Source organism: Pseudophryne corroboree, assembly GCF_028390025.1.
Source record: "Pseudophryne corroboree isolate aPseCor3 chromosome 3 unlocalized genomic scaffold, aPseCor3.hap2 SUPER_3_unloc_68, whole genome shotgun sequence".
Taxonomy (NCBI): Eukaryota; Metazoa; Chordata; class Amphibia; order Anura; family Myobatrachidae; genus Pseudophryne; species Pseudophryne corroboree.
In genome coordinates, this window is record NW_026967561.1 from 354,774 (window position 1) to 382,719 (window position 27,946).

Sequence of the window (27,946 nt, forward strand, 5' to 3'; positions counted from 1 at the left end):
GGACTTGCAGTATAGTGGGGTCTCTTGTTGGGGGCTGCAGGCTTAAATGCATTGGTCAATACGTGGACTAAATCTCCACTGTTTATTATTGTTAGTGGTTATAGTGAGTGCAGAGGCCCAGTGACATAGATATAATATACTAATCCACAGCACTCACCGTTCCTAGATTTGGGGTGCAACACAGTATGTGACCACATTGTTTAAATAAAATCCCTGGGGCTCTGCACTCACTATATTAACTAACAATAATAAACAGTGGAGATTTAGTTCACGTATTGACCAATGCATTTAAACCTGCAGCCCCCCCCCCCAGATTACCTGCATTGTATCTATTAACACCCAATTAAAATCCAATGGTTTTTTATTACTTTATTCAGCTCTCTATACACTTAACTTTGTGTTTAATATTTCAACAATTTAGTTTACATACTTTACTGTACTTAATAAAGGTTATATATTATTTATTAGTGCGCCGAACAGGACAGCACTTTCTCTTCTTTGGTGTTTTAATGATTCATTATTGCAAAGCCCATGTCACCTCTAGTAATCCCACATGAGCGTCCATGTCACCTCTAGTAATCCCACATGAGCGTCCATGTCACCTCTAGTAATCCCCCATGAGCATCCGTGTCACCTCTAGTAATCCCACATGAGCGTCCATGTCACCTCTAGTAATCCCACATGAGTGTCTGATGTCACCTCTAGTAATCTCACATGAGCGTCCACGTCACCTCTAGTAATCCCACATGAGCGTCCATGTCACCTCTAGTAATCCCACATGAGCGTCCATGTCACCTCTAGTAATCCCACATGAACGTCCCTGTCACCTCTAGTAATCCCACATGAGCGTCCATGTAACCTCTAGTAATCCCACGTGAGCGTCCGTGTCACCTCTAGTAATTCCACATGAGCGTCCGTGTCACCTCTAGTAATCCCACATGAGCATCAGTGTCACCTCTAGTAATCCCACATGAGCGTCCATGTCACCTCTAATAATCCCACATGAGTGTCTGTGTCACCTCTAGTAATCCCACATGAGCGTCCATGTCACCTCTAGTAATCCCACATGAGCGTCCGTGTCACCTCTAGTAATCCCACATGAGCATCCGTGTCACCTCTAGTAATCCCACATGAGCGTCCGAGTCACCTCTTGTAATCCCACATGAGCGCTATGTCACCTCTAGTAATCCCACATGAGCGTCCGTGTCACCTCTAGTAATCCCACATGATCGTCCGTGTCACCTCTAATAATCCCCCATGAGCGCCAATGTCACCTCTAGTAATCCCATATGAGCACCCTTGTCACCTCTAGTAATTCCACATGAGCGCCCATGTCACCTCTAGTAATCCCACATGAATGTCCGTGTTACCTCTAGTTATCCCACATGAGCGTTCAGTGTTGATCAAGCTCAAGTCTAAACATCCTAGCTTTTTTGTTTTTTTAATAAACATAAAAGCAATGATTGCAGGTAAAAAAAAAATGTCAGTTATAGAATTATATATTGTATCCTGTAACACCCTGTGTCTTGTCTGCTCATTTTATATATTAATGTATTTTATTTCCAGCAGATGGACACACAAGCAGGAATATCTCAGAAGGACATCTATTGTTATCCCCGGATTGTGACATAAAAGATGACAGTAGACAGGATTCTCCAGCATTTAACCCCATTACCCCAATTATATATCCAGCTCTATCAACTGATCCCCCTGATCCTGGGAAATGTTCTCCTGATCACTCTGATATTGGTGCATCTGTTACAGCTTTGAGAGTAGATACAGTGTTTCCCTGGTCTATAGATACCAAATGTTTTACACAGAACACAAACCTTATTACTCATCAGCCAGCTAAGGCAGGTGAGAGGCCATTTCCATGTTCTGAGTGTGGGAAATGTTTTACATATAAATCAAATCTTGTTACACATAAGAGAAGTCACACAGGTGAGAAGCCGTATTCCTGCTCTGAGTGTGGGAAATGTTTTGCATTGAAATCAAATCTTATTAAACATCAGAGAAGTCACACAGGTGAGAAACCGTATTCCTGTTCTGAGTGTAGGAAATGTTTTGCACGGAAATCAACTCTTGTTACACATCAGAAAAGTCACACAGGTGAGAAGCCGTATTCCTGTTCTGAGTGTGGAAAATGTTTTGCATCGAAATCATATCTTGTTACACATCAGAGTAGTCACACAGATGAGAAGCCATATTCCTGTTCTGAGTGTGGGAAATGTTTCACAAAGAAATCAGCCCTTGTTACACATCAGAGAAGTCACACAGGTGAGAGGCCATATTCCTGTTCTGAGTGTGGGAAATGTTTTACACAGAAATCAGATCTTGTTACACATAAGAGAAGTCACACAGGTGAGAAGCCGTATTCCTGCTCTGAGTGTGGGAAATGTTTTGCATCGAAATCAAATCTTATTAAACATCAGAGAAGTCACACAGGTGAGAAACCGTATTCCTGTTCTGAGTGTAGGAAATGTTTTTTATCTAAATCAAATCTTGTTAAACATCAGAGAAGTCACACAGGTGAGAAACCGTATTCCTGTTCTGAGTGTAGGAAATGTTTTACACAGAAATCAGATCTTGTTACACATAAGAGAAGTCACACAGGTGAGAAGCCGTATTCCTGCTCTGAGTGTGGGAAATGTTTTTTATCTAAATCAAATCTTGTTATACATCAGAGAAGTCACACAGGTGAGAAGCCGTATTCCTGCTCTGAGTGTGGGAAATGTTTTGCATCGAAATCAAATCTTATTAAACATCAGAGAAGTCACACAGGTGAGAAACCGTATTCCTGTTCTGAGTGTAGGAAATGTTTTTTATCTAAATCAAATCTTGTTAAACATCAGAGAAGTCACACAGGTGAGAAACCGTATTCCTGTTCTGAGTGTAGGAAATGTTTTGCACGGAAATCAGATCTTGTTACACATCAGAGAAGTCACACAGGTGAGAAGCCGTATTCCTGTTCTGAGTGTGGGAAATGTTTTTTATCTAAATCAAATCTTGTTATACATCAGAGAAGTCACACAGGTGAGAAGCCATATTCCTGTTCTGAGTGTGGGAAATGTTTCTCACAGACATCAGCTCTTGTTACACATCAGAGAAGTCACACAGGTGAGAAGCCATTTTCCTGCTCTGAGTGTGGGAAATGTTTTGCACAGAGATCACATTTTGTTACTCATCAGCATGCTCACACAGGTGAGAGGCCATTTTCCTGTTCTGAGTGTGAGAAATGTTTCGCATATAAATCAGCTCTTGTTACACATCAGAGAAGTCACACAGGTGAGAGGCCGTATTCCTGTTCTGAGTGTGGGAAATGTTTCACACAGAAATCACATCTTGTTACACATCAGAGGAGTCACACAGATGAGAAGCCATTTTCATGCTGTGAGAGAAATAAATCCGCTCTTGTTGAACATATTAGACATTACCCAAGCACGGAACCATTTAAATCTTCTGGAGTATAATTATCACTGCCATGCAATGTTCCTCAAGGGTCAATCCTATCTCCTATGCTTTATGCAATATACAGTCTGGTCCATATATATTGGGACATCGACACAATTCTCATATTTTGGGCTCTATACACCACCACAATGGATTTGAAATGAAACAAACAAGATGTGCTTTAAATGCAGACTTTCCGCTTTAATTTGAGAGTATTTACATCTAAATCAAGTGAACGGTGTAGGAATTAAAAACGGTTTTTATATGTGCCTCCCACTTTTTAAGGGACCAAAAGTAATGGTACAGACTAAACAATCCTAAATCAAACTTTGTTGCAAATCCTTTTGTCAGTTACAGCCTGAAGTCTGGAACGCATAGACATCACCAGATGCTGGGTTTCATCCCTGGTGATGCTCTGCCAGGCCTCTACTGCAAATGTCTTCAGTTCCTACTTGTTCTTGGGGCATTTTCCCTTCAGTTTTGTCTTCATCAAGTGAAATGCATGCTCAATCGGATTCAGGTCAGGTGATTGAATTGGCCATTGCATAACATTCCACTTATTTTCCTTAAAAAATACTTTGGTTGCTTTTGCAGTATGCTTCGGGTCATTGTCCATCTGCACTGTGAAGCGCCTTCCAATGAGTTCTGAAGCATTTGACTGAATATGAGCAGATAATATTGCCCGAAACACTTCAGAATTCATCCTGCTGCTTTTGTCAGCAGTCACATTATCAATAAATTCAAGGGAACCAGTTCCATTGGCATCCATACATGCCCACGCAATGACACTACCGCCACCATGCTTCACTGATGAGGTGGTATGTTTTGGATCATGAGCAGTTCCTTTCCTTCTCCAAACTCTTCTCTTCCCATCACTCTGGTACAAGTTGATCTTTGTCTCATCTGTCCATAGGATGTTGTTCCAGAACTGTAAAGGCTTTTTTAGATGTTGTTTGCAAACTCTAATCTGGTCTTCCTGTTTTTGTGGCTCACCAATGGTTTACATCTTGTGGTGAACCTTCTATATTCACTCTTGTGAAGTCTTCTCTTGATTGTTGACTTTGACACATATAGACCTATCTTCTGGAGAGTGCTCTTGATCTGGGCAACTGTTGTGATGGTGTTTTTCTTCACCAGGGAAATAATTCTTCTGTCATCCACCACAGTTTTCCGTGGTCTTCCGGATCCCTTTGGTGTTGCTGAGCTCTCCGGTGTGTTCTTTCTTAAAAATGTTCCAAACAGTTAATTTGGCCACACCTAATGTTTTTGCTATCTCTAAAATGGGTTTGTTTTGATTGTTTAGCCTAATGATGGCTTGCTTCACTGATAGTGGCAGCTCTTTGGATTAGATTAGAAATGCAAATGTCACAGCTGGAATCTACTCCTGACCTTTTACCTGCTTAATTGATGATGAAATAATGAGGGAATAGCCCACTCCTGTCCTTGAAATAGCTTTTGAGTCGATTGTCCCATTACTTTTGGTCCCTTAAAAAGTGGGAGGCACATATAGAAACCGTTGTAATTCCTACACCGTTCACCTGATTTGGATGTAAATACCCTCAAATTAAAGCGGAAAGTCTGCAGTTAAAGCACATCTTGTTTGTTTCATTTCAAATCCATTGTGGTGGTGTATAGAGCCCAAAATATGAGCATTGTGTTAATGTCCCAATATTTATGGACCTGACTGTACATGCTACCACTGGGTGATATAATCAGACCTCATGGCCTGGTCTACCACTGCTATGCAGATGACCTGCTTTTTGCTCCATGTACTGAGAACCTAATACCAATCCTAAATGGTTGTCTAGCTGAGCTCCAGGGGTGGATGATGCCAGTTGGCTGTGATTCAGTCTTTGTGAAACATAATAGAAGCTCACCAGCAAAGGACAAGACTACAGCTTTACCAACCATCTGGATTTATGCTTTGGTGTTTGGTTTGAACATGTGCTGAATCTTTGTGTTGTCCTGGTATGTGGCTGACACAGACATCAGGTATCTGCCACATACAAATACTCATTCTTCCATCTGTGGACCATAGCCAGAATCAAGCACTTGATTCCCTCAGATGTTCGTAGACTACTGCAATGCCATCTACCTGGGTCACCCAGCAAAAGAATTACAGAGCTTGCAGCTAGTACAGAATGCAGCAGCCAAGCTGTTACCTAACCAGCCCGTTCCTGCCACATAACACCCATTCTCTACTCCCTTCACTGGCTGCCTGTAAGATGACAAATCTATTTTATAATTGGCTAACTGACCTTCCCAGCCCACATTACATGGTCCAAGGTACTAGAAGCAGCTTCTGCCTCCTTACTGCCCTGCTTGCTTGCTTCTACAGATGAAGGACTGTTACCAGCAGTACCAATAATCTCCTGTAATTTATTTAAGGGTCAAACTTTTAGTTTTGCAGCCCTGACCATGGAACTCACTGCCTTGCATAGTCCAAGAGGCCTCCACACTAGAGACCTTCACAAGCAGACTGATGACTGTTACGTTTTTCATTAATGTATTTACAGATGGGTCCTCCGTTATCTTGACTGTTTCTGCACCTAGACGGAGGTTTAGTCACACCTAGGCAATAGCTTAGGTTCCTGAGTTTAATCATGGACAGGCGCGATGAGGCATGACTGGATATTCAGCATGCAATACACATCTCCACCACTGGGTGGCTAATGCTTCACTAATCCAGTACTTTAGTTTGAATAGCAGCAGATTGATCTTCTGTACAAGCTCTGGCAAATGGTCAGTGACGACTGTAATGTTAATATACAGTCCTGTACTGCATAGTGTACACACAGATGGTGACCAATGGTCAGACGGACAGAGTAAAAAAGAAAAAATAGTTTATTCAGATGCAAACTAACATGTTAAAACACTTGTGTAAGCAGACGCAACTAATGTGTGAACACTTGTGTATGCAGACGCACCTAATGTGTGAAAGGAATAATGTAGCAAATTGACTTTACAGTATGTAAAGTGCACAAAATGAGCATCCGAGTCCCCTAATGGCATAAACAAACACCAATGGGAAGGAATCGCTCTTTGCAGTACTTTTACACATGAACTTGAGAATCTTCCATGCAGTGTTGTGGGCTAGCGATGAAGGCTCTCATCTGCCACGCTGAGAGTCCCGGGTTCGATTCCCAAAATGTCAGGTTATTTTTGTATTCCCGTGACATCAACTTTATCATTATTTTTTTTCTGTGTAATCCATTGTAAAACATTCAAAGGAAGGGTGCACACAGGTTTCACACAAATCGGGGTAAATCTGCAGGAGTGACTCATTCGCTATCTAACATACACAGCGGTAATGAGCACCTATAGACATACCAGTAAATATAAATTAGTGTATTCTGATGCAACTAACTGTTCGAGCAACAGTACTGTAGATCGTCGGCGTTAGAGAATCTGTGTTGTACATTATAAGCTGTTCGTTCTAATTAGTACTCTAATAGAAAAAACTGTACAGAGATACTAAGGACAGTGATTTGGCATCCAGGAACTTAGGGATGAGCTTTTATTTCTCTCCATTATACTTAATACTACGGGATTTGGACGCTCACATATCCCAAACATCAATAGACCATACTGTACCTGTAACACGTTCGTTTGCATCTGTATATGCTGTACTATTTGCACCTGTACTGTATATACTGTTATAGACTGTATGACATACTGTAGCGTAATGAGACGCACCAGTAAAGTAGTTCTTACGCTGTAGTTCAGTATTGTATGTTAATGGAGACCACACGCTTGCGCATTGGTGATTTAAAAAAGCGACATCTGGTGGATGATCTTAGGTATTACACTCAAAGGTAACGCCAAACGCTCTGTGTGCCTTCCTACGACTAGGCGCGCCTCCTTGCGCCCAGGTACGCTGCGTATGCCTGATCGCGACTAACGCCTCAGCCAGCCAAGATAACGGAGGACCCGTCTGTATATTTAGTTCCTAAATAATACATCCCAAATGCTTAGGTCTTTTTTCTGCTGTTTATTTTGTATCTTGTGCTTTGTGTGAATGTCTAATACCAGTTTCCACAATCTGTATTGCTGCACGACAATATGGCGGCCATTGGAACGTGTTTTCACTTCTAGTTTGCCTAACTTGTTGCAGACACTCATCTTGATCAGGAGTGTCGAGTGTTTTCTGATACAAGATCCTGTCCATATATACCCTGTACATTATCATGTGCATTAGAGTCACCCAGGTTCCATCTGCGGTGGTTTGTTGTATGTTACATCTATATGGTGCGGATACTCCCCTGTATGATTTCATAATAAAAGCTTTTGTCTGCATCTAATTATTGCATTAAAGCTTTTATTTTTTATTCTGTTTTATATTCCCGTCTGAGTAATTACGCCATAATGTCTAATCTCGGAGTGGACCCCAGAAGATGTAAAGAAACCGTGTAAGTTTACCATCATTCTGTTTCGTGTAAGCATACAGGTTAGTGATGGCACGGTGGTCACTGACCGTCACATTCAGGTGGTATAATGGAAGTGGGAATGTCTGGGCTTATTCTAGTCTACTGCAGAAATAAAAAACTCAGCCTTTATCCTGCTTAAAAAAATTACAAAGCACATAAATCAAGCTTCGTAGGACAAGACAGTGTCCACATTAATGGTGGCACATCATATGGGCCCTCATTCCGAGTTGTTCGCTCGTAATTTTTTTTTTGCAACGGAGCGATTAGTCGCTAATGCGCATGCGCAATGTTCGCAGTGCATCTGCGCCAAGTAAATTTGCTAATAAGTTTGGTATTTTACTCACGGCTTTATGAAGAAATTTCTTCGTTCTGGTGATCGGAGTGTGATTGACAGGAAGTGGGTGTTTCTGGGCGGAAACTGGACGTTTTATGGGTGTGTGCGAAAAAACGCTTGCTTTTCTGGGAAAAACGCGGGAGTGTCTGAAGAAACGGGGGAGTGTCTGGGTGAACGCTGGGTGTGTTTGTGATGTCAAACCAGGAACGAAACTGACTGAACTGATCGCAGTGTAGGAGTAAGTCTCGAGCTACTCAGAAACTGCAAAGAAATTTCTATACGCAAATCTGCTAATCTTGCGTTCGCAATTCTGCTAAGCTAAAATACACTCCCAGAGGGTGGCGGCTTAGCGTGTGCAAAGCTGCTAAAAGCAGCTAGCGAGCGAACAACTCGGAATGAGGGCCATAGGCTGAAGACCCATGCTTCTGGTATATATGGCATAACTCACTCTTTGCCCACAAAAACCTTCCTTTCACCATTCACAATGTCCACCATTGCCCCTTAAGAAGGGACACAACTTTCCTTTGCTTGTTCCACCTCCTCCTCTACAGAGCCCAGGACCACCTTCATGTTTGTCAAGGGGCGCTTGGACCCCGAAACGTCGGATCACTTGTGTGTGAAATACACTTGAATCTCAAACAGACTTGGAGTGCCGCCTGCTTTGTTGTTTACTATATATATATATATATATATATATATATATATATATATCTTTAGGATTGTTGAAGTATCTTCAATTTGTGATTTTGCTAAAATATGATAAAACCACAGGATATCTGCTTTTGGGAACTAATGTTTATTGGAATTTTGTGTGCTAAATCATATACACCCAGAATTGGGGATTAATCCCTGTTAGACAATTATATATAATCTGTGTGTTTCTCATTGAACTGAATTTTATGCATTATTGGGGATCAATCCCTGTTATATTATCATACTCAGCTATTGTACTTACATCACTGCCTGATTTCTTTTGCTCTCATTAGTATAACAATCAGCACAAATGTTGCTTAATGCTCTGTTCTTGTACCAACAATAATTCAGACATTTATGATATGCTCAAAATAATGTGTATGAGTATCCGCACACTGGAATTGACTGCACAGATTGGAGATTTAGCCACCTACGGTCAAACCGCACTGAGTATGCCCAATCTCGTCTGATCTTGGAAGCCATACACTGCAGGGCCTGGTCAGTACCCGGTTGCGAGACCACGAGGGAATACTAGGTACCGTAGGTATTTTATTCTCCAGTCATTTGTGTCCTTCCGATTTTCTGTGCAGATCCAGGTATTTAATTTCTACTTTCCTTTTCAATTGTGCTAGTCTGACAGGCTACAGCTGAACCCAACGGAGTTACCCTATTCCCAATTAAAAAAATTATCAATTAAGGAAATCTCTAGACCACTAAGGGAATAAAGATAAATTCGCTCATCTAAATCCTATCGCTCGAAATTGTAGCAATTATGCTTTGAAAAATTATTCATCTATATTTGCCTTCTCCCTCTCTTTTTAAGTATATCTCATAAAAGTTAAGTATTCATTTTCTCATATTTCATCATCTTATTAATTAATTTTTTCATAAGTGTGCCCTGGAAAAGATATATAGCTGCCTTTGTCTTTTTTCTCTTATAAAAGACCACACCCCTTGTTATAGGATACTAGACATCGCCTTCCAACCTTTATCTGACCCTTCCTATCATGCAACGGCGAATCCCTTAGTCCTGGAACTGTTTAAACTATTGATACTCGCTGATGTGGTGCAAGGGAGTTATATCTAAAATGTACACTATTTGGGTTAAATATGTAATGTTCTAATAAACCTCTACGCGCTCACAAACTCCGTCGTAAATACCCATATCACGCGCATGATCGCAGGAGCGATCCTACGCAAATTGCGGATATGTGCACGCACGGCGGATTGAGTGCACGCGCAGCAGGCATGTGCATGGGGTTAGTACAGGGCATATGCATTACAATATTTTTCGACTTTTACATTTGTTAATACCAGGTATAAGATTGCATTGTACCTGGTGGGTTCCTCAATTAGTTGAACTAAGTAGTTATCATTAAGTGTGTTTAAGAACCTATTACCCCTAGCAGTATCACATGAATCGTTTTTCCAGTTTTTCTCTGGATATTTAAAATCTCCCATCACTACCATGTCTCCTACTCCTGCTGCTCTTTCAATTTGCTTCAGTAACAATTCCTCGTTAGATACATTAATACCAGGCGGCCTGTAGCATACTCCTAATACTACCTTTTTTATTCCCTTTTAGCCACATGCAATTTCTACCCCATAGCATCTCGACCGTATCTACAGTCTCCTCCTGCAAATCCTCCCATATATCAGTTTTTAAAAATGGTTTTACGTAAAGGCACACCCCTCCACCCTTAAGTTGCCTTAAGTTTCTTGCCTAATTCCCTATAGTCTTTTTTTAAGGACATCCCACCTTCTGCTGACTTTGTCATTGGTGCCAACATGCACAAAGACCACCGGGTCTTTCCCAGCCCCTCCCAACAATCTATCTACCCGGTCCGCGATGTGCCGCACTAGAGCACCCGGGAGACAACAGACTGTACGGCGATCATGGTCCGGGTAGCAGATTGCTCTATCTGCCTTCCTGATGATAGAGTCCCCCTACCACCACCATCTGACTAGGTACCTCACTATCTTTTGTCCCAACTGTGCCAGAGGGGCTGCTCCTCTGGATGCTAGAGGGAGCAGTCCCCTCCTCCACCGTCATTTCCTCAGTATCATCCTCCGAATCTTCGTCCTGCCGTGCAAATTTATTCGGTTTGATAGTCCGAAGATGTCGAGGTCAACAAGTATCCAGCCAAGAGTCATTACCTTCACTATCTTTATGCACTACTTTCTCCGACTGATCCTCCCTGGTGAATACTGAGGAAAAAAATTGTTCAGTATTTCCGCTTTTATTTTATCATTGTTTATTAAAGCTCCCAATTCATCTTTTAATGGGCCTACGTTCTCCTTCTTTAACCTTTTACTGTTTATGTATTTATAAAACGGTTTAGGATTGCTTTTACTCTCTCTAGCGATTTGCTTTTTGTTTACAATTTTTGCTGCGATTATTACTTTTTTGCATTTTTTATTGCATTCCTTGTAATGCTGGAATGACTCCTCCCCTCCATTAGATTTAAATGTTTTGAAAGCACGCCTCTTTTTAGCCATTGCTTCTTTGACCTCCTTATTAAGCCACATTGGTTTGTTTTTAGTACTCCATGCTCATGGGAATGAATTTGTGAATATGAGCATAGGAATGAATTTGTGAATATTGCTATCAAGCAACCCTTTCAAAGCATCCCACATTACTGTTGTGTCTTTACCATGAAACAAAACTTCCCAATCAATCTCGTTTAGTGCCTGTCTCAGCATATTGAAATTAGCTTTTCTAAGGTTAAATGTTTTAGTTGTTCCCTTATAGCTGTTTCTTGATACTGATGTCGAATGTGATCATATAGTGGTCACTGTTTCCCAAAGTCTCCCCAACTTTAGTGTTTTATATAATGTCCACATTATTGGTAATAACTAGGTCCAGAATAGTTTTACCTCTAACCATATAAAAACATCGATGTATATTTTATTTCTAAAATAATTAAGATCTGGTGTGGTCACAACACCCTCAACTGCATACCAATTATAATTTAATAATTCTCATTCGTAAAATTAAGTGTGCTGATTAGAATAATGTCCAGACCGGCAATATATTATGCCACAGATTCAGTCCGTAATAGGATCCTTTATATTAATTTACACCCAATGATAGAAGGACACCGGTGTTTTCATCCAGAAACTGTGCACCACAAATAAGTACAGTCACAGGTACCTTTGCTCACTCTGTCCCTTGTGCTTGTAATACGGGACCTGTTTGCAAGTTTGAGGAGCTTTAAGTGTGACCCGAGCGTCCCCGGAATTACACGGTGTAATGGACAACTGTTACCTGTGCGTTGTAGCGGTGTGGTGCATATGTGAAACAGCTTCTGTGTCCGTGCAGCAGGGTGAAGAAAGGTTTCCGTACGGGCAGCCCGACAGTTCTCACGAGGGGGCTAATACTGTTGCTCAACCCACTTCAGCAGTCAGCCGCCTCGCTACTCCGGCTTCCAAAGATCACTGTTCTCTCCGACACTGTGTGAATATAATTTCCACGATTTGCTCGTAGCAGGTGCCAAGTGCTCTGGAGATGCCGGGGGACGGTCTGGACAATTCAGCAGTCAGCAGTCACTTAAACAAGGAGTCCTAGACGCGTTTCGTAACATCCAGTTACTTCTTCCATAGGCGGTACCGCACCGGTGTCCTTCTATCATTGGGTGTAAATTAATATAAAGGATCCTATTACGGACTGAATCTGTGGCATAATATATTGCCGGTCTGGACATTATTCTAATCAGCACACTTAATTTTACGAATGAGCATTATTAAATTATAATTGGTATGCAGTTGAGGGTGTTGTGACCACACCAGATCTTAATTATTTTAGAAATAAAATATACATCGATGTTTTTACATGGTTATATGTTTAAATAAATATTTACAATTAAGAATGGTGTGGAACAATTAATTGGTTCTATAGCGCGACCTCTTTTCCATTTAAATCATAATTGCTTTATTGAAGCCATTAGAGACAGGCTTCTGGGGTCTGACGAAATAGAACCATTTTTCTTATGATCACAAGGTGGCAGAATTTTATACAACATTTATCATTTATATCGCTTGCGCCATCAGGTATAATCTTTTCTAGTTTTACCTCTAGTTGGGTCCTCGACTAATTGAGTCAAGTATAGATCCTTTAATGTATTTAAGAACCTGCTGCTCCTAGTTTTTACACAAGAATCGTTACTCCAATTTATATCAGGATAGTTAAAATCCCCTAACACTAGGATGTCCCCCATTCCCGCAGCTTTTTCAGTTTGATGTAAGAGTTGTTCCTCGTCATGTACACTAATATCTGGTTACTTGTAGCACGTGCCAATGACTAGTTTCTTTACCTCTGTGCCCCCACTTGTGATCTCACCCCATAGCGACTCCACGTTATCTCCAGCCTCCCTGAAAATACCCTCTATTAAGTTTGGTTTTAGAGATGGTTTAGGAAAGAGACATACCCCTCCTCCCCTTTTGGTAGCCCTGTCCCTCCTGAAAAGAGAATATCCCTCCAAATTCGCAACCCAGTCGTGAGAGTCGTCCCACCATGTTTCCGTAATACCTATAATATCATACTGAGACTTTGATACAAGCCATTCCAATTCCCCCATTTTACCCGATAGGCTTCTTGCATTCACAAGCATACATCTTAGCTTAGCCTCTCCATTACCCGTGTTTTAGTGGTATCTTATCTATATTTACAAGAGCCTTTCTAGACTTACCTTTACTGACTGTTATTCTACTCCCTCCCTTTCCACCCCATCATGCTTAATACAGACTTCCTCACTACTATCTCTATCTGACCTATTAAGACTTTCTAACCCCCCCCCCTGATGTTAGTATCCTCCCTTATGCTATGCACATTACATTCTATATACCGTATTGCTGAGCCATATACGTCATTAGGTGATAAATTGGGAATATCTTGGGCAATACCTGTGTCAGTATTTCCGGTGTCAATACCCATGCAAATACCCTTGCCATCTGACCTTATGCTCCCTACTTCTCCACCCCCAAATTGTTCACTACCCCCATCCTTACTGCTCTCCCTAATTAACCCGCAGCTTCTAGCTAAACCCTCCCCCCAGGCTCTTAGTTTAAAAGCTCCTCCAACCTTCTAACCATCCTGCCCCCCAGCACTGCAGCCTCCTCCTCATTCAGTTGCAATCAATTGCGACAAAGATGGCGCCTGACTGAGAAGTCCGCCCAGTATTCCAGGAACACAAACCTTCCTACATCAGTCTCTAAGCCACACATTTACCTCCCTAATCTCCCTCTGCCTCCCTGGGCTAGCGCATGTCACTGTTAATATTTCAGATAATATTACCCTAGATGTTGTCACAACTGAGGGCCTGAGCTGACGGGAGGCAGCCTCAGTTGTAGGGGCTGAGATGTACCGGAACCTGGGAGGTTGTATCAGACCCCTGGACATGTAAGTAACATGAATAATAACTGCCCGAAGGCGTGACCACGACAACTTAGATAAAAGTCAATGATGTTTATTATGACAACTCCGCATCACAGCAGCAATAAAAGAAAACGTAAAAGTCAGCAAAGAATAAATACAGTTCCTGAGTACTACAGCATGGCAGGAGCCACAGGGCACTGGTAGTGTGAGATAGTTCTTATGATCTTCTAGATGGAAAGTCCTTACCAGGCCCGGCTGTAGCAATGGAGATAACCCAGGATTGTACCAGCTGGTGTTCCAGGAAGAGCTGGGTTGCTGAAGGTAAAACAGCTGCTGTGGATACTGGCTGGAACCAGACTGTTGTTAGCACGGAGTGGATACTGGCTGGAACCAGTTAAATAATAAATGAACTTTGGGAGCGATGAAATGTGAACTGAAATGTAGAACTTGAGAGCGGAGAAATAATAATTCCAGTGGAGAGTGGTAAAGTGTAGAAAGGACACCGGCCCTTTAAGGGAAGCTGTACTCTGCTGGAAGCTGAGGCTGGAAGCAGGTAGTGTTGTAGCTGGAAACAGATGAATCCACAATGGATTGGAGAGTCAGGCTACACCGCAGGTGGAATGCTGGTGCGGGTCTCTATGGTGGAAGTCTTGAGACAGGAGCTGGAACCTGGAAGACAATCATAGAAGAGAGACAAACAGGAACTAGGTTTGACAACCAAAGCACTGACGTCTTCCTTGCTCAGGTACAGCTTACTTATACCTGCAGCAAGGAAGGGGTTGGCTAGGCAATTATGCAAATCAACAACACAGACAGCAGATTGGTGGAAATGATCAGATGACAGAATCCAAGACGGCTGCGCCCATGCAGACACTTGGAAGGAAGTTTGGTTTGTAATCCATGTGGTCTGGGAAACAGTAATGGCGGCGCCGGCCACCGGAGACAGGAGACGCCAGGCTGATAGATGCACATTTAACCACGCGGGCACAGCGGAGGCCGCGGCTGATGAAAAGACCACTCTGCATGTGGAAACTCAGGAACAGCGGAATCCGGTCCTGGAACGCTGAGCCCGCCTTAGGAGGCATCTGAAGGGTAAGTAATGGCGTCCAGATACCCGGATCGTGACAGCACCCCCCCCTTTAGGAGTGGCCCCAGGACACTTCTTAGGCTTTAAAGGAAACTTTGCGTGGAAATTTCGGACCAAGGCAGGAGCATGGACGTCAGAGGCATTGGTCCAAGAGCGTTCTTCAGGACCATAGCCCTTCCAGTCAATGAGATACTGAAGTTGACCGTAACGGTGACGTGAGTCCAGGATCTTGGCCACTTCATACTCAATGCCTCGTTGAGTTTGGACTTTCGGAGTTGGTGGAAGTGAGGAATGAAACCGATTCAAGATTAGCGGTTTCAACAGGGAAACATGGAATGTCCTGGGTATTTTTAAGAAGGGAGGTAACTGGAGTCTGTAAGCAACAGGATTGATGACTTGATCAATTTTAAAAGGACCGATGTAGCGAGGTGCAAACCTCATACTGGGAACTCAACCTCAAATTCTTCGTGGATAACCATACCCGATCACCCACCTTGAGAGCAGGAACTGCGCGACGCTTCTTATCCGCAAACTTCTTGTACCTGAACGATGCCTTGAGCAGAGCAGATCGTACGCTCTTCCAGATATTGGCAAACTGATGCAAGGTGATATCCACTGCGGGAACAGAAGTTGCTGGAAGCGGTTGGAACTCAGGGACTTTAGGGTGGAATCCAAAGTTGGTGAAGAATGGTGTTGAGGAAGATGAAGAATGATACTGGTTGTTATGACAGAACTCGGCCCAGGGAAGTAATTGAACCCAGTCATCTTGAGAGGAGGACACATAGATGCGGAGGAAGGCCTCCAAGTCCTGATTCACCCTCTCAGTTTGACCATTGGTCTGAGGATGGTAAGCCGTGGAAAACTTTAACTTGACTTGGAGGACTTGACATAAACTTTGCCAGAATTTGGCTGTGAATTGAACTCCTCGATCTGAGATAATTTCTTCTGGAAGACCGTGGAGTCGGAAGATCTCTTGTATGAATACTTGAGCCAACTTGGAAGCTGACGGAAGACCGGTGAGAGGAATGAAGTGTGCCATCTTGGTGAACCGGTCAACTACCACCCAGATGGTATTGAACTTGTTGCACATGGGCAAATCTGTAATAAAATCCATCGACAAATGGGTCCATGGTCGACGGGGAACAGATAGTGGAACCAGTTGCCCCGCAGGCGACTGGCGGGATACTTTATGTTGAGCACACTTTGGGCAAGATGCAATAAACTCCAAAACGTCCTTTTTCAGAGTTGGCCACCAATAGGACCTAGAGATAAACTCCAGGGTTTTTTGGATACCTGTATGTCCGGCAAAACGGGAAGCATGGGCCCAATGCATGAGCTTCTTCCTTAGTGTCGGCTTCACAAAACTTTTCCCTGATGGGGGCGTAGAGTCCATCCCTACCGTGGAGAATGCCAACGGATTTAGAATAGGATGCTTGTCTGAAGACTCTGACTCATTTTCTTGCTCCCATGAGCGGGAAAGGGCATCGGCCTTGCGATTCTGAGAGCCCGGACAGAACTGGAGTTTAAAGTCGAACCTGGAAAAGAAAAGTGCCCATCTGGCCTGACGAGGGTTGAGACATTGTGCGCCTTTTAGATATAGAAGGTTCTTGTGGTCTGTAAGGATGGTGATTGAATGAGAAGCTCCCTCCAACAGATATCTCCACTCCTCTAGAGCGAGCTTGATGGCTAGCAACTCCTGGTCGCCAATGGCATAGTTGCGCTCCGCTGGGGAGAACTTCCGTGAGAAGAAACTGCAAGGATGTAAATGACCATCTTTAGCCCTCTGAGATAACACCGCTCCTACTCCAACGGAGGAGGCATCCACCTCTAAGATGAAAGGAGAGTCGATGTCAGGCTGTTTCAGGACAGGTGCAGAGATGAACCTCTGTTTTAAAAGATGAAAAGCTTGCATGGCTTCTTCAGACCACTTGGACGGGTTAGCACCCTTCTTGGTGAAAGCAGTAATAGGCGCCACAATGGTGGAAAAGTCTCGTATAAACTTTCGGTAATAATTGGCGAACCCTAAGAACCTCTGGACCCCTTTGAGGGTTAAGGGTACCGGCCAATTCTGGATTGCTTGTAGTTTCTCAGGATCCATCTCTAGTCCGGAACCGGACACAATGTACCCTAGAAACGGAATGGACTTGACTTCAAAGACGCATTTCTCTAATTTGCAGTAGAGATGATTGACACGGAGACGGGACAGAACCTCCTTTACCCAGAAACGATGTTCCTCTAAATCGTTGGCAAAAATGAGGATATCATCTAGATAGACCACGACATGACGGTATAGAATGTCTCTGAAGATCTCATTGACGAAATGCTGGAAGACAGCTGGAGCATTGCTCAATCCGAAGGGCATGACGAGGTACTCATAATGTCCGTCACGGGTGTTAAATGCGGTCTTCCACTCGTCACCCTCACGGATCCGGATGAGATTGTATGCACCTCTCAGGTCCAGCTTTGTAAAGATGGTAGCTCCGCTAACTCTGTCAAAGAGCTCAGTAATCAGGGGTAAAGGATAGCGGTTCTTGATGGTAATGTCGTTCAAACCTCTGTAGTCGATGCACGGCCGCAGACCACCATCTTTCTTCTTTACAAAAAAGAAGCCTGCGCCGGCTGGAGAAGAAGAAGGTCGAATGAACCCCTTTGCTAGGTTCTCTTTAATGTATTCCTCCATAGAATGTGTCTCGGGGAGAGACAACGGATGAGTTCGGCCTCGAGGTGGAACCTTCCCTGGAACGAGATCAATCGGGCAGTCCCATTCTCTATGAGGAGGAAGGATATCAGCAGAAGCTTTACTGAACACATCCGTGAAATCTTGATATGGAGGAGGTGGAACATCAGACGACCTGGGGGAGGAAGAACAGACAGGCAACACTTTAAACAAACATGTCTTAGTACAGGAGGAACCCCATGCCAGGATTTGCGTAGTCGTCCAATCAATTGTAGGATTGTGAAGACGGAGCCATGGAAGGCCCAGGACCACAGGATGTGTGGCTCTTGGAATCACTAAAAATGAAATAAGTTCGGAATGAAGAACTCCCACTCTCAGACGAACTGGTAGAGTCCTTAGAGAAATAACTGTATCAAAAATTTTACTGCCATCCACAGCAGTTAAGGAAAAGGACGAAGGAAGTCTCTCGGTGGGTAGGGACCACCGTTTAACATAGGCTTCAGTAATAAAGTTCCCAGCTGCTCCGGAATCCAGGAGGGCAATGACGTTCTGATAACGTTGAGCAACTTGAAGCGAGACTGGGAGGTTACAATCTTGAGGAGATGGAGAGGAGATCATTACTCCTAGCCGGCCCTCTCCTTGGCGAGCTAGGATTTGGAGTTTCCCGGACGTTTGGGACAGGCATTAATGGTGTGAGACGGAGCTGCACAATACAGACAGAGAAACTCGGAGAGACGTCTTCGGCGCTCAGCAGGAGTTAAACGGGAACGGACAATTTGCATGGGTTCATCTGTAGTTGGTGACAGTTGGCGAGGAGGAGGAGTAGAAGATTTTGGAGCAGATGATCTTCCACGCTCAGTTGCTCTCTCTCTGAAACGTAAGTCAACTTTCGTACAAAGTGAGATTAGCTCATCTAACTTGGAGGGTAAGTCTCTGGTAGCTAACTCATCTTTAATACGCTCGGATAAACCATGCCAGAATGCAGCATACAGGGCCTCGTCGTTCCATGCCAGTTCGGATGCCAGGATCTGGAACTGTATAAGATATTGTCCTACAGTACGTGATTCCTGGCGTAAACGGAGAATCTCAGACGAAGCTGAAGTTACCCGGCCTGGCTCGTCGAAGATGCGCCTGAATGTTGACACAAATGCAGTGTAAGAAGATAGCAGGGTGTCGGACCTCTCCCATAACGGTGATGCCCAGTCAAGGGCTGAGCCACTGAGAAGAGAAATAATGTAGGCAATTTTTGTACGGTCACTGGGAAAATTGCCAGGTTGTAGCTCAAACTGAATCTCACACTGGTTGAGAAATCCCCTGCAGAATCTTGGAGATCCGTCAAATTTTGCTGGCGTTGGAAGATGAAGACGTGGAGCAGAAATGGGTAAGGTGGGTGGGGTTATAGCTGGAGTCACTGTGGTTGACGCACCAGACGCGCCTGATCCACGGAGAGTTGTCTGAATCCCATCCAGCCGAGTAGAGAGATCCTGGAGACAGCGGATGATGTGGCCCTGTGCAGCCTCCTGATGTTCTAGTCGGGCTGCCAGTTCTTGCATCGGCCTGGCCGCTTGATCCTGGTCTCCGGCTGGATTCATTAGGTCAGTGCTTACTGTCACAACTGAGGGCCTGAGCTGACGGGAGGCAGCCTCAGTTGTAGGGGCTGAGATGTACCGGAACCTGGGAGGTTGTATCAGACCCCTGGACATGTAAGTAACATGAATAATAACTGCCCGAAGGCGTGACCCCGACAACTTAGATAAAAGTCAATGATGTTTATTATGACAACTCCGCATCACAGCAGCAATAAAAGAAAACGTAAAAGTCAGCAAAGAATAAATACAGTTCCTGAGTACTACAGCATGGCAGGAGCCACAGGGCACTGGTAGTGTGAGATAGTTCTTATGATCTTCTAGATGGAAAGTCCTTACCAGGCCCGGCTGTAGCAATGGAGATAACCCAGGATTGTACCAGCTGGTGTTCCAGGAAGAGCTGGGTTGCTGAAGGTAAAACAGCTGCTGTGGATACTGGCTGGAACCAGACTGTTGTTAGCACGGAGTGGATACTGGCTGGAACCAGTTAAATAATAAATGAACTTTGGGAGCGATGAAATGTGAACTGAAATGTAGAACTTGAGAGCGGAGAAATAATAATTCCGGTGGAGAGTGGTAAAGTGTAGAAAGGACACCGGCCCTTTAAGGGAAGCTGTACTCTGCTGGAAGCTGAGGCTGGAAGCAGGTAGTGTTGTAGCTGGAAACAGATGAATCCACAATGGATTGGAGAGTCAGGCTACACCGCAGGTGGAATGCTGGTGCGGGTCTCTATGGTGGAAGTCTTGAGACAGGAGCTGGAACCTGGAAGACAATCATAGAAGAGAGACAAACAGGAACTAGGTTTGACAACCAAAGCACTGACGTCTTCCTTGCTCAGGTACAGCTTACTTATACCTGCAGCAAGGAAGGGGTTGGCTAGGCAATTATGCAAATCAACAACACAGACAGCAGATTGGTGGAAATGATCAGATGACAGAATCCAAGATGGCTGCGCCCATGCAGACACTTGGAAGGAAGTTTGGTTTGTAATCCATGTGGTCTGGGAAACAGTAATGGCGGCGCCGGCCCCCGGAGACAGGAGACGCCAGGCTGATAGATGCACATTTAACCACGCGGGCACAGCGGAGGCCGCGGCTGATGAAAAGACCACTCTGCATGTGGAAACTCAGGAACAGCGGAATCCGGTCCTGGAACGTTGAGCCCGCCTTAGGAGGCATCTGAAGGGTAAGTAATGGCGTCCAGATACCCGGATCGTGACAGATGTCCTTGCCTTAAGTTTTTTGCCTAAGTCCCTATAGTCTTTCTTAAGGACATCCCACCTACCACTAACTTTGTAATTGGTGCCAACATGCACCAAAACCGCTGGGTCTTTACCAGCCCCTCCCAACAATCTATCTACCCTGTCCGCGATGTGCCATACCGAGCACCCGGAAGACAACAGACTGTATGGAGATCACGGTCCCGGTAGCAGATTGCCCTGTCTTCCTGATAATAGAATCCCCTACCACCACAATCTGACTACGTACCTCATTATCTTTTTTCCCATCTGCACTGGAGGGACCGCTCCTCTGGATGCTAGAGGGAACTGTCTCCTCTGGTTCTGTCATTTCCTCACTGCCATCCTCAGAATCTTTGTCCAATTGGGCAAATTTATTGGGGTTTGGTAGATCGGAGATATCATGTCTTCCCCTCCCCCTTTTTTCCTTCTAACTGTGACCCAGCTGTCTTCCTGATCTTCCTCATCTACCAGTGATCCCCCTGCAACTGTTAGGCGCCGGGGTCCGCTTGTCCGCGCGGCCCGGCGCCTAGCAACTAGGGAAGCCGTGCGTGTTCAGCCGCCGGCTCCCTAGCAACGCTAGACGCCGGGCGCGCTGAGCCGCACGGACCCTAGCAACAGGGACGCCACTGGCGGACCGCGTTCCCCGTTGCTGGGCTTAATGAACAAGCACATACATCTGTCCTCCGGCCGTGCAGCAAGGCAGCTGCACGGCATTTATTCCAATCAGGCTCTAAGCAGCTGATTGGAGGACTCCCTGTTAAGTACCTTCCCAGGGCTTCTCACAGACGCCGGTAACAGCTTCCTGCATACTGCTTTGGTTTGCTGAGAGTCTGTTTCCAGTCCTGCTGTATCCGGTCATTCCTGTCCTCAAAAGTCCTGTATTCGGGAGTTGTCATCTCATCCCAGGAAGTCGTTTTGTTCCCTGGAGTCCTGACTGATCACCGTTTAACATCGAGTGGTGTTTCGTGAGTTGCGGCTCTGCCCTGTGTTGCGGCTCAGCCGCTTTATCTTTATATCTTCTGTTGTTGGAGCATTTGCGGAGGGTTCCGCTTCCACAAGTCCTCTCTTGAACTCGGCGGTGCCGGGTAGGAAAGTGGACAAGTGGATATTTTGGTTGTCCTTTTCTCTGGCGGTTTTTCCGCACATATTCTAGTTTTGAGTTAGCTTGTAGCCCCTGGCCTGGTTGTTTAGTCAGAGGGCCCCTTGTTATCACCCTGTCTCGGATTTCCCTTTGTCTCTCACTAAGACTGGGGGGCATCGGAGTTGGGCAGACATAATCCGCCCTTCAAACGCGGCTGCCATGGGCTCAAGCAACCATAGTCTCGCAGGGGATTTCTGACAGCATGGGCGAGACAACGGAGTTAGGGCGCCAGGGGCTATTTTCCATTCCCGCTCCCTTTCCCAGCATCTCGTTCCAGTGCTCCGGTCCTCGCAATAAGATCTCCTCAGACCAGAGTGCTGGAATCATAACATTATTACCGGCCATACCAAAAAATTAAAATTAAACAGGGCTTTAATTTTTTGCCTCTCATTCAGTTTTTGTTAAAAATTTTTGGCCTCATGAATCCGACAGGTGTAGGGCCAAATCCTGGCCAGTTCTTAGTCAATCAGATTCAAGAACTTACTCAGATGGTTCAGGATCTTTCGCTTCGGGTGAGGTCGCAGGAAGATCTTTTGCGAGCCTTCCTAAAGGTAGTCCCTGAACCAAAGATGCATTTGCCTGACCGTTTTTCTGGCGATAGAAAATTATTTTTTAATTTTAAGGAATCCTGTAAACTTTATTTCCGTTTAAGACCCACTTCCTCAGGTACTTAATCTCAGCGGGTTGGGATTATTATTTCTTTACTCCAGGGGGATCCTCAGACCTGGGCATTCGGTTTAAGGGCAGAGGATCCTGCATTGTTGTCAGTAGACGCTTTTTTTTAAGTCTCTAGGGCTTTTGTATGATGACCCGGATAGAGAGGCGTCTGCTGAAAGTCAGTTGCGCGCTCTCAAACAGGGTAGAAATCCTGCAGAGGTTTATTGTACTGAGTTTTGCCGTTGGTCGAACGACTGTGGCTGGAATGACCCAGCCCTACGCAGTCAGTTTCGCCTTGGCTTATCAGAGTCTATAAAAGACAGTCTCCTCCAGTAACCCGCTCCTGAGACTCTCGATAAACTCATGGAGCTTTCTATTAAGATTGATCGTCGTCTCAGAGAGCGGAGGGCTGAAAGAGGAACACCTGTAAGGTCAAGTCCGTGTGTTTATTCCATTCCAGAAGACGTAGAGGAGCCCATGCAGATGGGTCTCTCCCGGCTGTCTCCAGAGGAAAGAGCCAGAAGGCAAAATTCCGGTCTTTGTTTGTACTGTGGTGGTAAGGGACATTTTGCTCGTAACTGTCCGAACAAGTCGGGAAACGCTTTGACCAGGTGAATTGTGAGGGGGTTCACCTAGGTCTGCAGCTTATCTCCTCGAATAACTCTTTTAGTCCCAGTTAAAGTTTCCTTTGGCAGCCCAAGTTCTTTGGTGTCGGCTTTTGTCGACAGTGGAGCTGCAGGAAACTTTATGGATTTAACTTGGTCTAAGGCCTTAGACATTCCTCAGTTACCATTGGGTAGGTGTGTCACCATGCATGGCTTAGATGGGAGTCCGCTTTCCAATGGGGTTATTTCTCACCGTACACCTCCCGTGCTACTTACAGTAGGAGCTTTACATTCCGAAAAAATTGAGTTCTATCTTACACATTGCCCAGCAGTTCCAGTTGTTCTGGGTCACCCTTGGCTGGCCTTTCATAATCCCACCATTGATTGGCGGTCCGGGGAGATTTCACAATGGGGTACTTTTTGTGGTAAGGAATGTATTTAGTTTCCAGTCAGAGTAGCAGCTATCATTCCAGAACTCATTCCTGTGGAATACCAGGAGTTTGCCGATGTTTTCTCCATAGGTAATGCGGACATTCTGCCTCCCCATCGGCCTTATGATTGTGCTATTGAGCTAATTCCTGGTGCCGCATTGCCAAAGGGAAGATTATATGCATTGTCCGGGCCAGAAACTTTGGCTATGAATGACTATATTCAGGAGAGCTTACAGAAAGGTTTTATTAGACCATCAAAATCCCCTTTAAGTGCTGTTTTTTTCTTTGTGGGGAAGAAGGATGGCTCGCTTAGACCATGCATTGATTTTAGAGCCCTGAATAAGATCTCAGTCAAAAACACCTATCCTTTGCCGTTGATTTTTGTACTATTTGATCAGTTACGTTCTGCTGTGATTTTTTCTAAAATTGACCTGAGAGGAGCTTACAACCTCATCCGAATTAAATCTGGAGATGAGTGGAAGGCGGCTTTCAGTACTCAGTCAGGTCACTACGAATACCTGGTGATGCGGTTCGGCCTGTCTAATGCTCCAGCAGTTTTTCAAGACCTCATAAATGATGTGCTCCGTGACTTCCTAGGGAAATTCGTGGTCGTTTATTTAGACAACATCTTGATTTTTTCTGAATTGATGGAACAACATATCACCCAGGTGCGTCTGGTTCTTCAAAAGTTACGTGAGAATTATTTATATGCCAAGCTGGAGAAGTGTGAATTTCACGTCACGGAAGTATCTTTTTTAGGGTACATAATTTCCTCTCAGGGATTTTGCATGGAACCCAAGAAGCTTCAGGCCATCCTTAATTGGGCGCAACCCACCAATTTAAAAGCAATTCAGCGCTTTTTAGGGTTTGCGAATTATTATAGGAGGTTCATTCATTCTTTTTCTGACCTGGTAGCTCCCATTGTGGCTCTGACTAAGAAAGGAGCGGATCCTACCAACTGGTAGCATGAAGCTGAGTTGTCCTTCCGGGCCCTCAAATAAGCCTTTGTCTCAGCTCCAGTCCTCAGACATCCTAATCCGGAATTGCCCTTTTGTTGTGGAGGTTGATGCCTCAGAGGTTGGAGTGGGGGGCTGTCCTTTCTCAAAAGGATCCGGAGTCTTTGGAGTTACATCCTTGTGCCTTTATGTCCAGGAAGTTCTCCTCCGCTGAATCCAATTATGACGTTGGTAATCGGGAGTTACTGGCGGTAAAGTGGGCTTTTGAGGAGTGGAGGTATTGGCTGGAAGGAGCAAAGCATACTATTTAGGTATTGACTGACCATAAGAACCTGCAACACATTGAATCAGCTAAACGGTTTAATGCCCGGCAGGCACGTTGGGCATTATTTTTTACTTGTTTCAAATTTATTATCACTTTCAGGGCTGGTTCCAAGAATACTAAAGCTGATGCCCTGTCACGTAGTTTTCTTACGGTTCACAATAACAATCCTGTTGTTACCCCAATACTTCCATCTTCGGTCATCCGGGCAGGCCTCACACAGGATTTATTTACCCAGTTAAACCAGCTTCAACACCAAGCTCCTAGATTTACTCCTGCTGGTCGTCTTTTCGTTCCTGAATTTTTGAGAGCTACTGTTTTAACTGAATTCCATGACAACAAGGTTTCAGGGCATCCGGGAATCACTAAGACATTGGAGTTAGTCTCTCGCTCAGTATGGTGGCCTAGTATGTCCAAAGACGTTAGGGAATTTTTTTTTCATGTCCGGTTTGTGCACAGCATAAGGTTCCCCGTTCCTTGCCTATCGGGCAACTTATGCCCTTAAGTGTCCCTCTCAGGCCATGGTCTCATATTTCCATGGATTTTGAGGTTGACCTTCCCCTTTCAGCCGGATTCCGAGTCATATGGGTGGTAGTGGACCGTTTTAGTAAAATGGCTCATTTTATTGCTCTTCCCCGATTGCCTTCTGCTCAAGGGTTGGCAGTTTTGTTCCTCCACCATGTGTTTTAGGCTTCATGGGTTACCCACTGATATTGTTTCTGATCGGGGTCCACAATTTATCGCACAATTCTGGAGATGTTTTTGTGCTTCATTAAAGATGAAACTGTCATTAACATCCGGTTATCACCCACAATCCAACGGGCAAACCGAACGAGTTAACCAGTCATTGAAACAATATCTGCGCTTGTATTCAGCCAAACTCCAGAATGATTGGTCCGAGTTTCTTCCTTTGGCTGAATTTGCTTACAATAATTCCTGTCATTCCTCCACTAAAGAGTCTCCATTCTTTTCAGTTTTTGGTTTTCACCCCAGAGCTAATTCTTTTTTTCATCATTTTCCAGTCTCCTCGCTGGCATTGACCTCCCAGCTCAGAGCAATTTGGAAAAAAGTGCACCTTGCTCTCAGACAAGCGGCCTTTCGAGAGAAGAAATTTTCTGACAGGCTCCGACGTCCTTGCACCTTTAAGGTGGGAGATAGGGTGTGGTTGTCGACTCGCAACATCAGGCTTCGACAATCCTCGGCTAGACTGGGACCCAAATTTATTGGGCCATTTCTTATTATTAAAAGAGTCAACCCAGTTGCCTTTCGGCTACGTTTACCAAGATCTCTCAGGATTGGAAATGCGTTTCATTGTTCCCTGTTGAAACAATACGTTTCTTCCAGTAGGTTTCCTCGGAGGATCTTTCAGGGTAGATCTCCAGTGGATGTACAGGGACAGCAGGAGTTCTTGGTAGAGAAGGTTCTCGATTCCAAATTATCCTGGGGTCGGCTTTATTTTTTGGTTCACTGGAAAGGCTATGGTCCGGAGGAAAGGTCTTGGGTCCTGGATAAGGATCTTCATGCCCCTAGGCTCAAGAGGGCATTTTTTCGGGAATTTCCTCAGAAACCTGGCTTTAGGGGTTCCTTGACCCCTCCTCAAGGGGGCGGTACTGTTAGGCGCCGGGGTCCGCTTGTCCGCGCGGCCCGGCGCCTAGAAACTAGGGACGCCGTGCGCGTTCAGCCGCCGGCTCCCTAGCAACGCTAGACGCCGGGCGCGCTGAGCCGCACGGACCCTAGCAATGGGGATGCCACTGGCGGACCGCGTTCCCCGTTGCTGGGCTTAATGAACAAGCACATACACCTGTCCTCCCGGCCGTGCAGCAAGGCAGCTGCATGGCATTTATTCCAATCAGGCTCTAAGCAGCTGATTGGAGGACTCCCTGTTAAGTACCTTCCCAGGGCTTCTCACAGACGCCGGTAATAGCTTCCTGCATGCTGCTTTGGTTTGCTGAGAGTCTGTTTCCAGTCCTGCTGTATCCGGTCATTCCTGTCCTCAGAAGTCCTGTATTCGGGAGTTGTCATCTCATCCCAGGAAGTCGTTTTGTTCCCTGGAGTCCTGACTGATCACCGTTTAACATCGAGTGGTGTTTCGTGAGTTGCGGCTCTGCCGTGTGTTGCGGCTCAGCCACTTTATCTTTATATCTTCTATTGTTGGAGCATTTGCGGAGGGTTCCGCTTCCACAAGTCCTCTCTGGAACTCGGCGGTGCCGGGTAGGAGAGGTGGACAAGTGGATATTTTGGTTGTCCTTTTCTCTGGCGGTTTTTCCGCACATATTCTAGTTTTGAGTTAGCTTGTAGCCCCTGGCCTGGTTGTTTAGTCAGAGGGCCCCTTGTTATCACCCTGTCTCGGATTTCCCTTTGTCTCTCACTAAGACTGGGGGGCATCGGAGTTGGGCAGACATAATCCGCCCTTCAAACGCGGCTGCCATGGGCTCAAGCAACCATAGTCTCGCAGGGGATTTCTGACAGCACGGGCGAGACAACGGAGTTAGGGCGCAAGGGGCTATTTTCCATTCCCGCTCCCTTTCCCAGCATCTCGTTCCAGTACTCCGGTCCTCGCAATAAGATCTCCTCAGACCAGAGTGCTGGAATCATAACAGCAACTCCTCCACTGTTCTAGCTAAACTTTGCTTGAGATTGTGAATGCTCCTTAGTAGCATAACAGTCCGCTCTAGATCAGTTACCTAGGCTTCCAGGGCGGCCGTACGCTCACATCTCACACAGATGTACCCACACTCAGACTGTTGTGCCAGGTGCGCATACATCATGCACGACATGCATTGCGTGAGATTACCAATCTCGGCCACACCCATTTTTTAAATTAGTGCTAACTCCCTGCTACCTTCTGAAAATCAAAACGAGTGGGACAATCAATATAAGGTGTATATACAGAACAATAAATAAATAAAATAAAGGAATAAGGGACAATAATATATATATATATATATATATATATATATCAATCA

At 44.8% G+C, this 27,946-nt stretch overlaps 1 protein-coding gene and 1 pseudogene across 1 annotated transcript in view; both read left to right on the top strand.

The window, feature by feature from the left end:
* Window positions 1–4,001, top strand: part of LOC134984586 (zinc finger protein 260-like) — a 42,009-nt gene extending 38,008 nt beyond the window's left edge. The window contains exon 3 of the mRNA XM_063950137.1: window positions 1,567–4,001. Coding sequence (XP_063806207.1) covers window positions 1,567–3,470 — 1,904 coding nt within the window. The 3' untranslated portion in view covers window positions 3,471–4,001. The remainder of the gene's footprint in view (window positions 1–1,566) is intronic.
* A 5,331-nt stretch (window positions 4,002–9,332) lies between these two features.
* On the top strand, window positions 9,333–9,451 carry LOC134984590 (5S ribosomal RNA; annotated as a pseudogene).
* The last annotated feature ends 18,495 nt before the right edge of the window (window positions 9,452–27,946 follow it).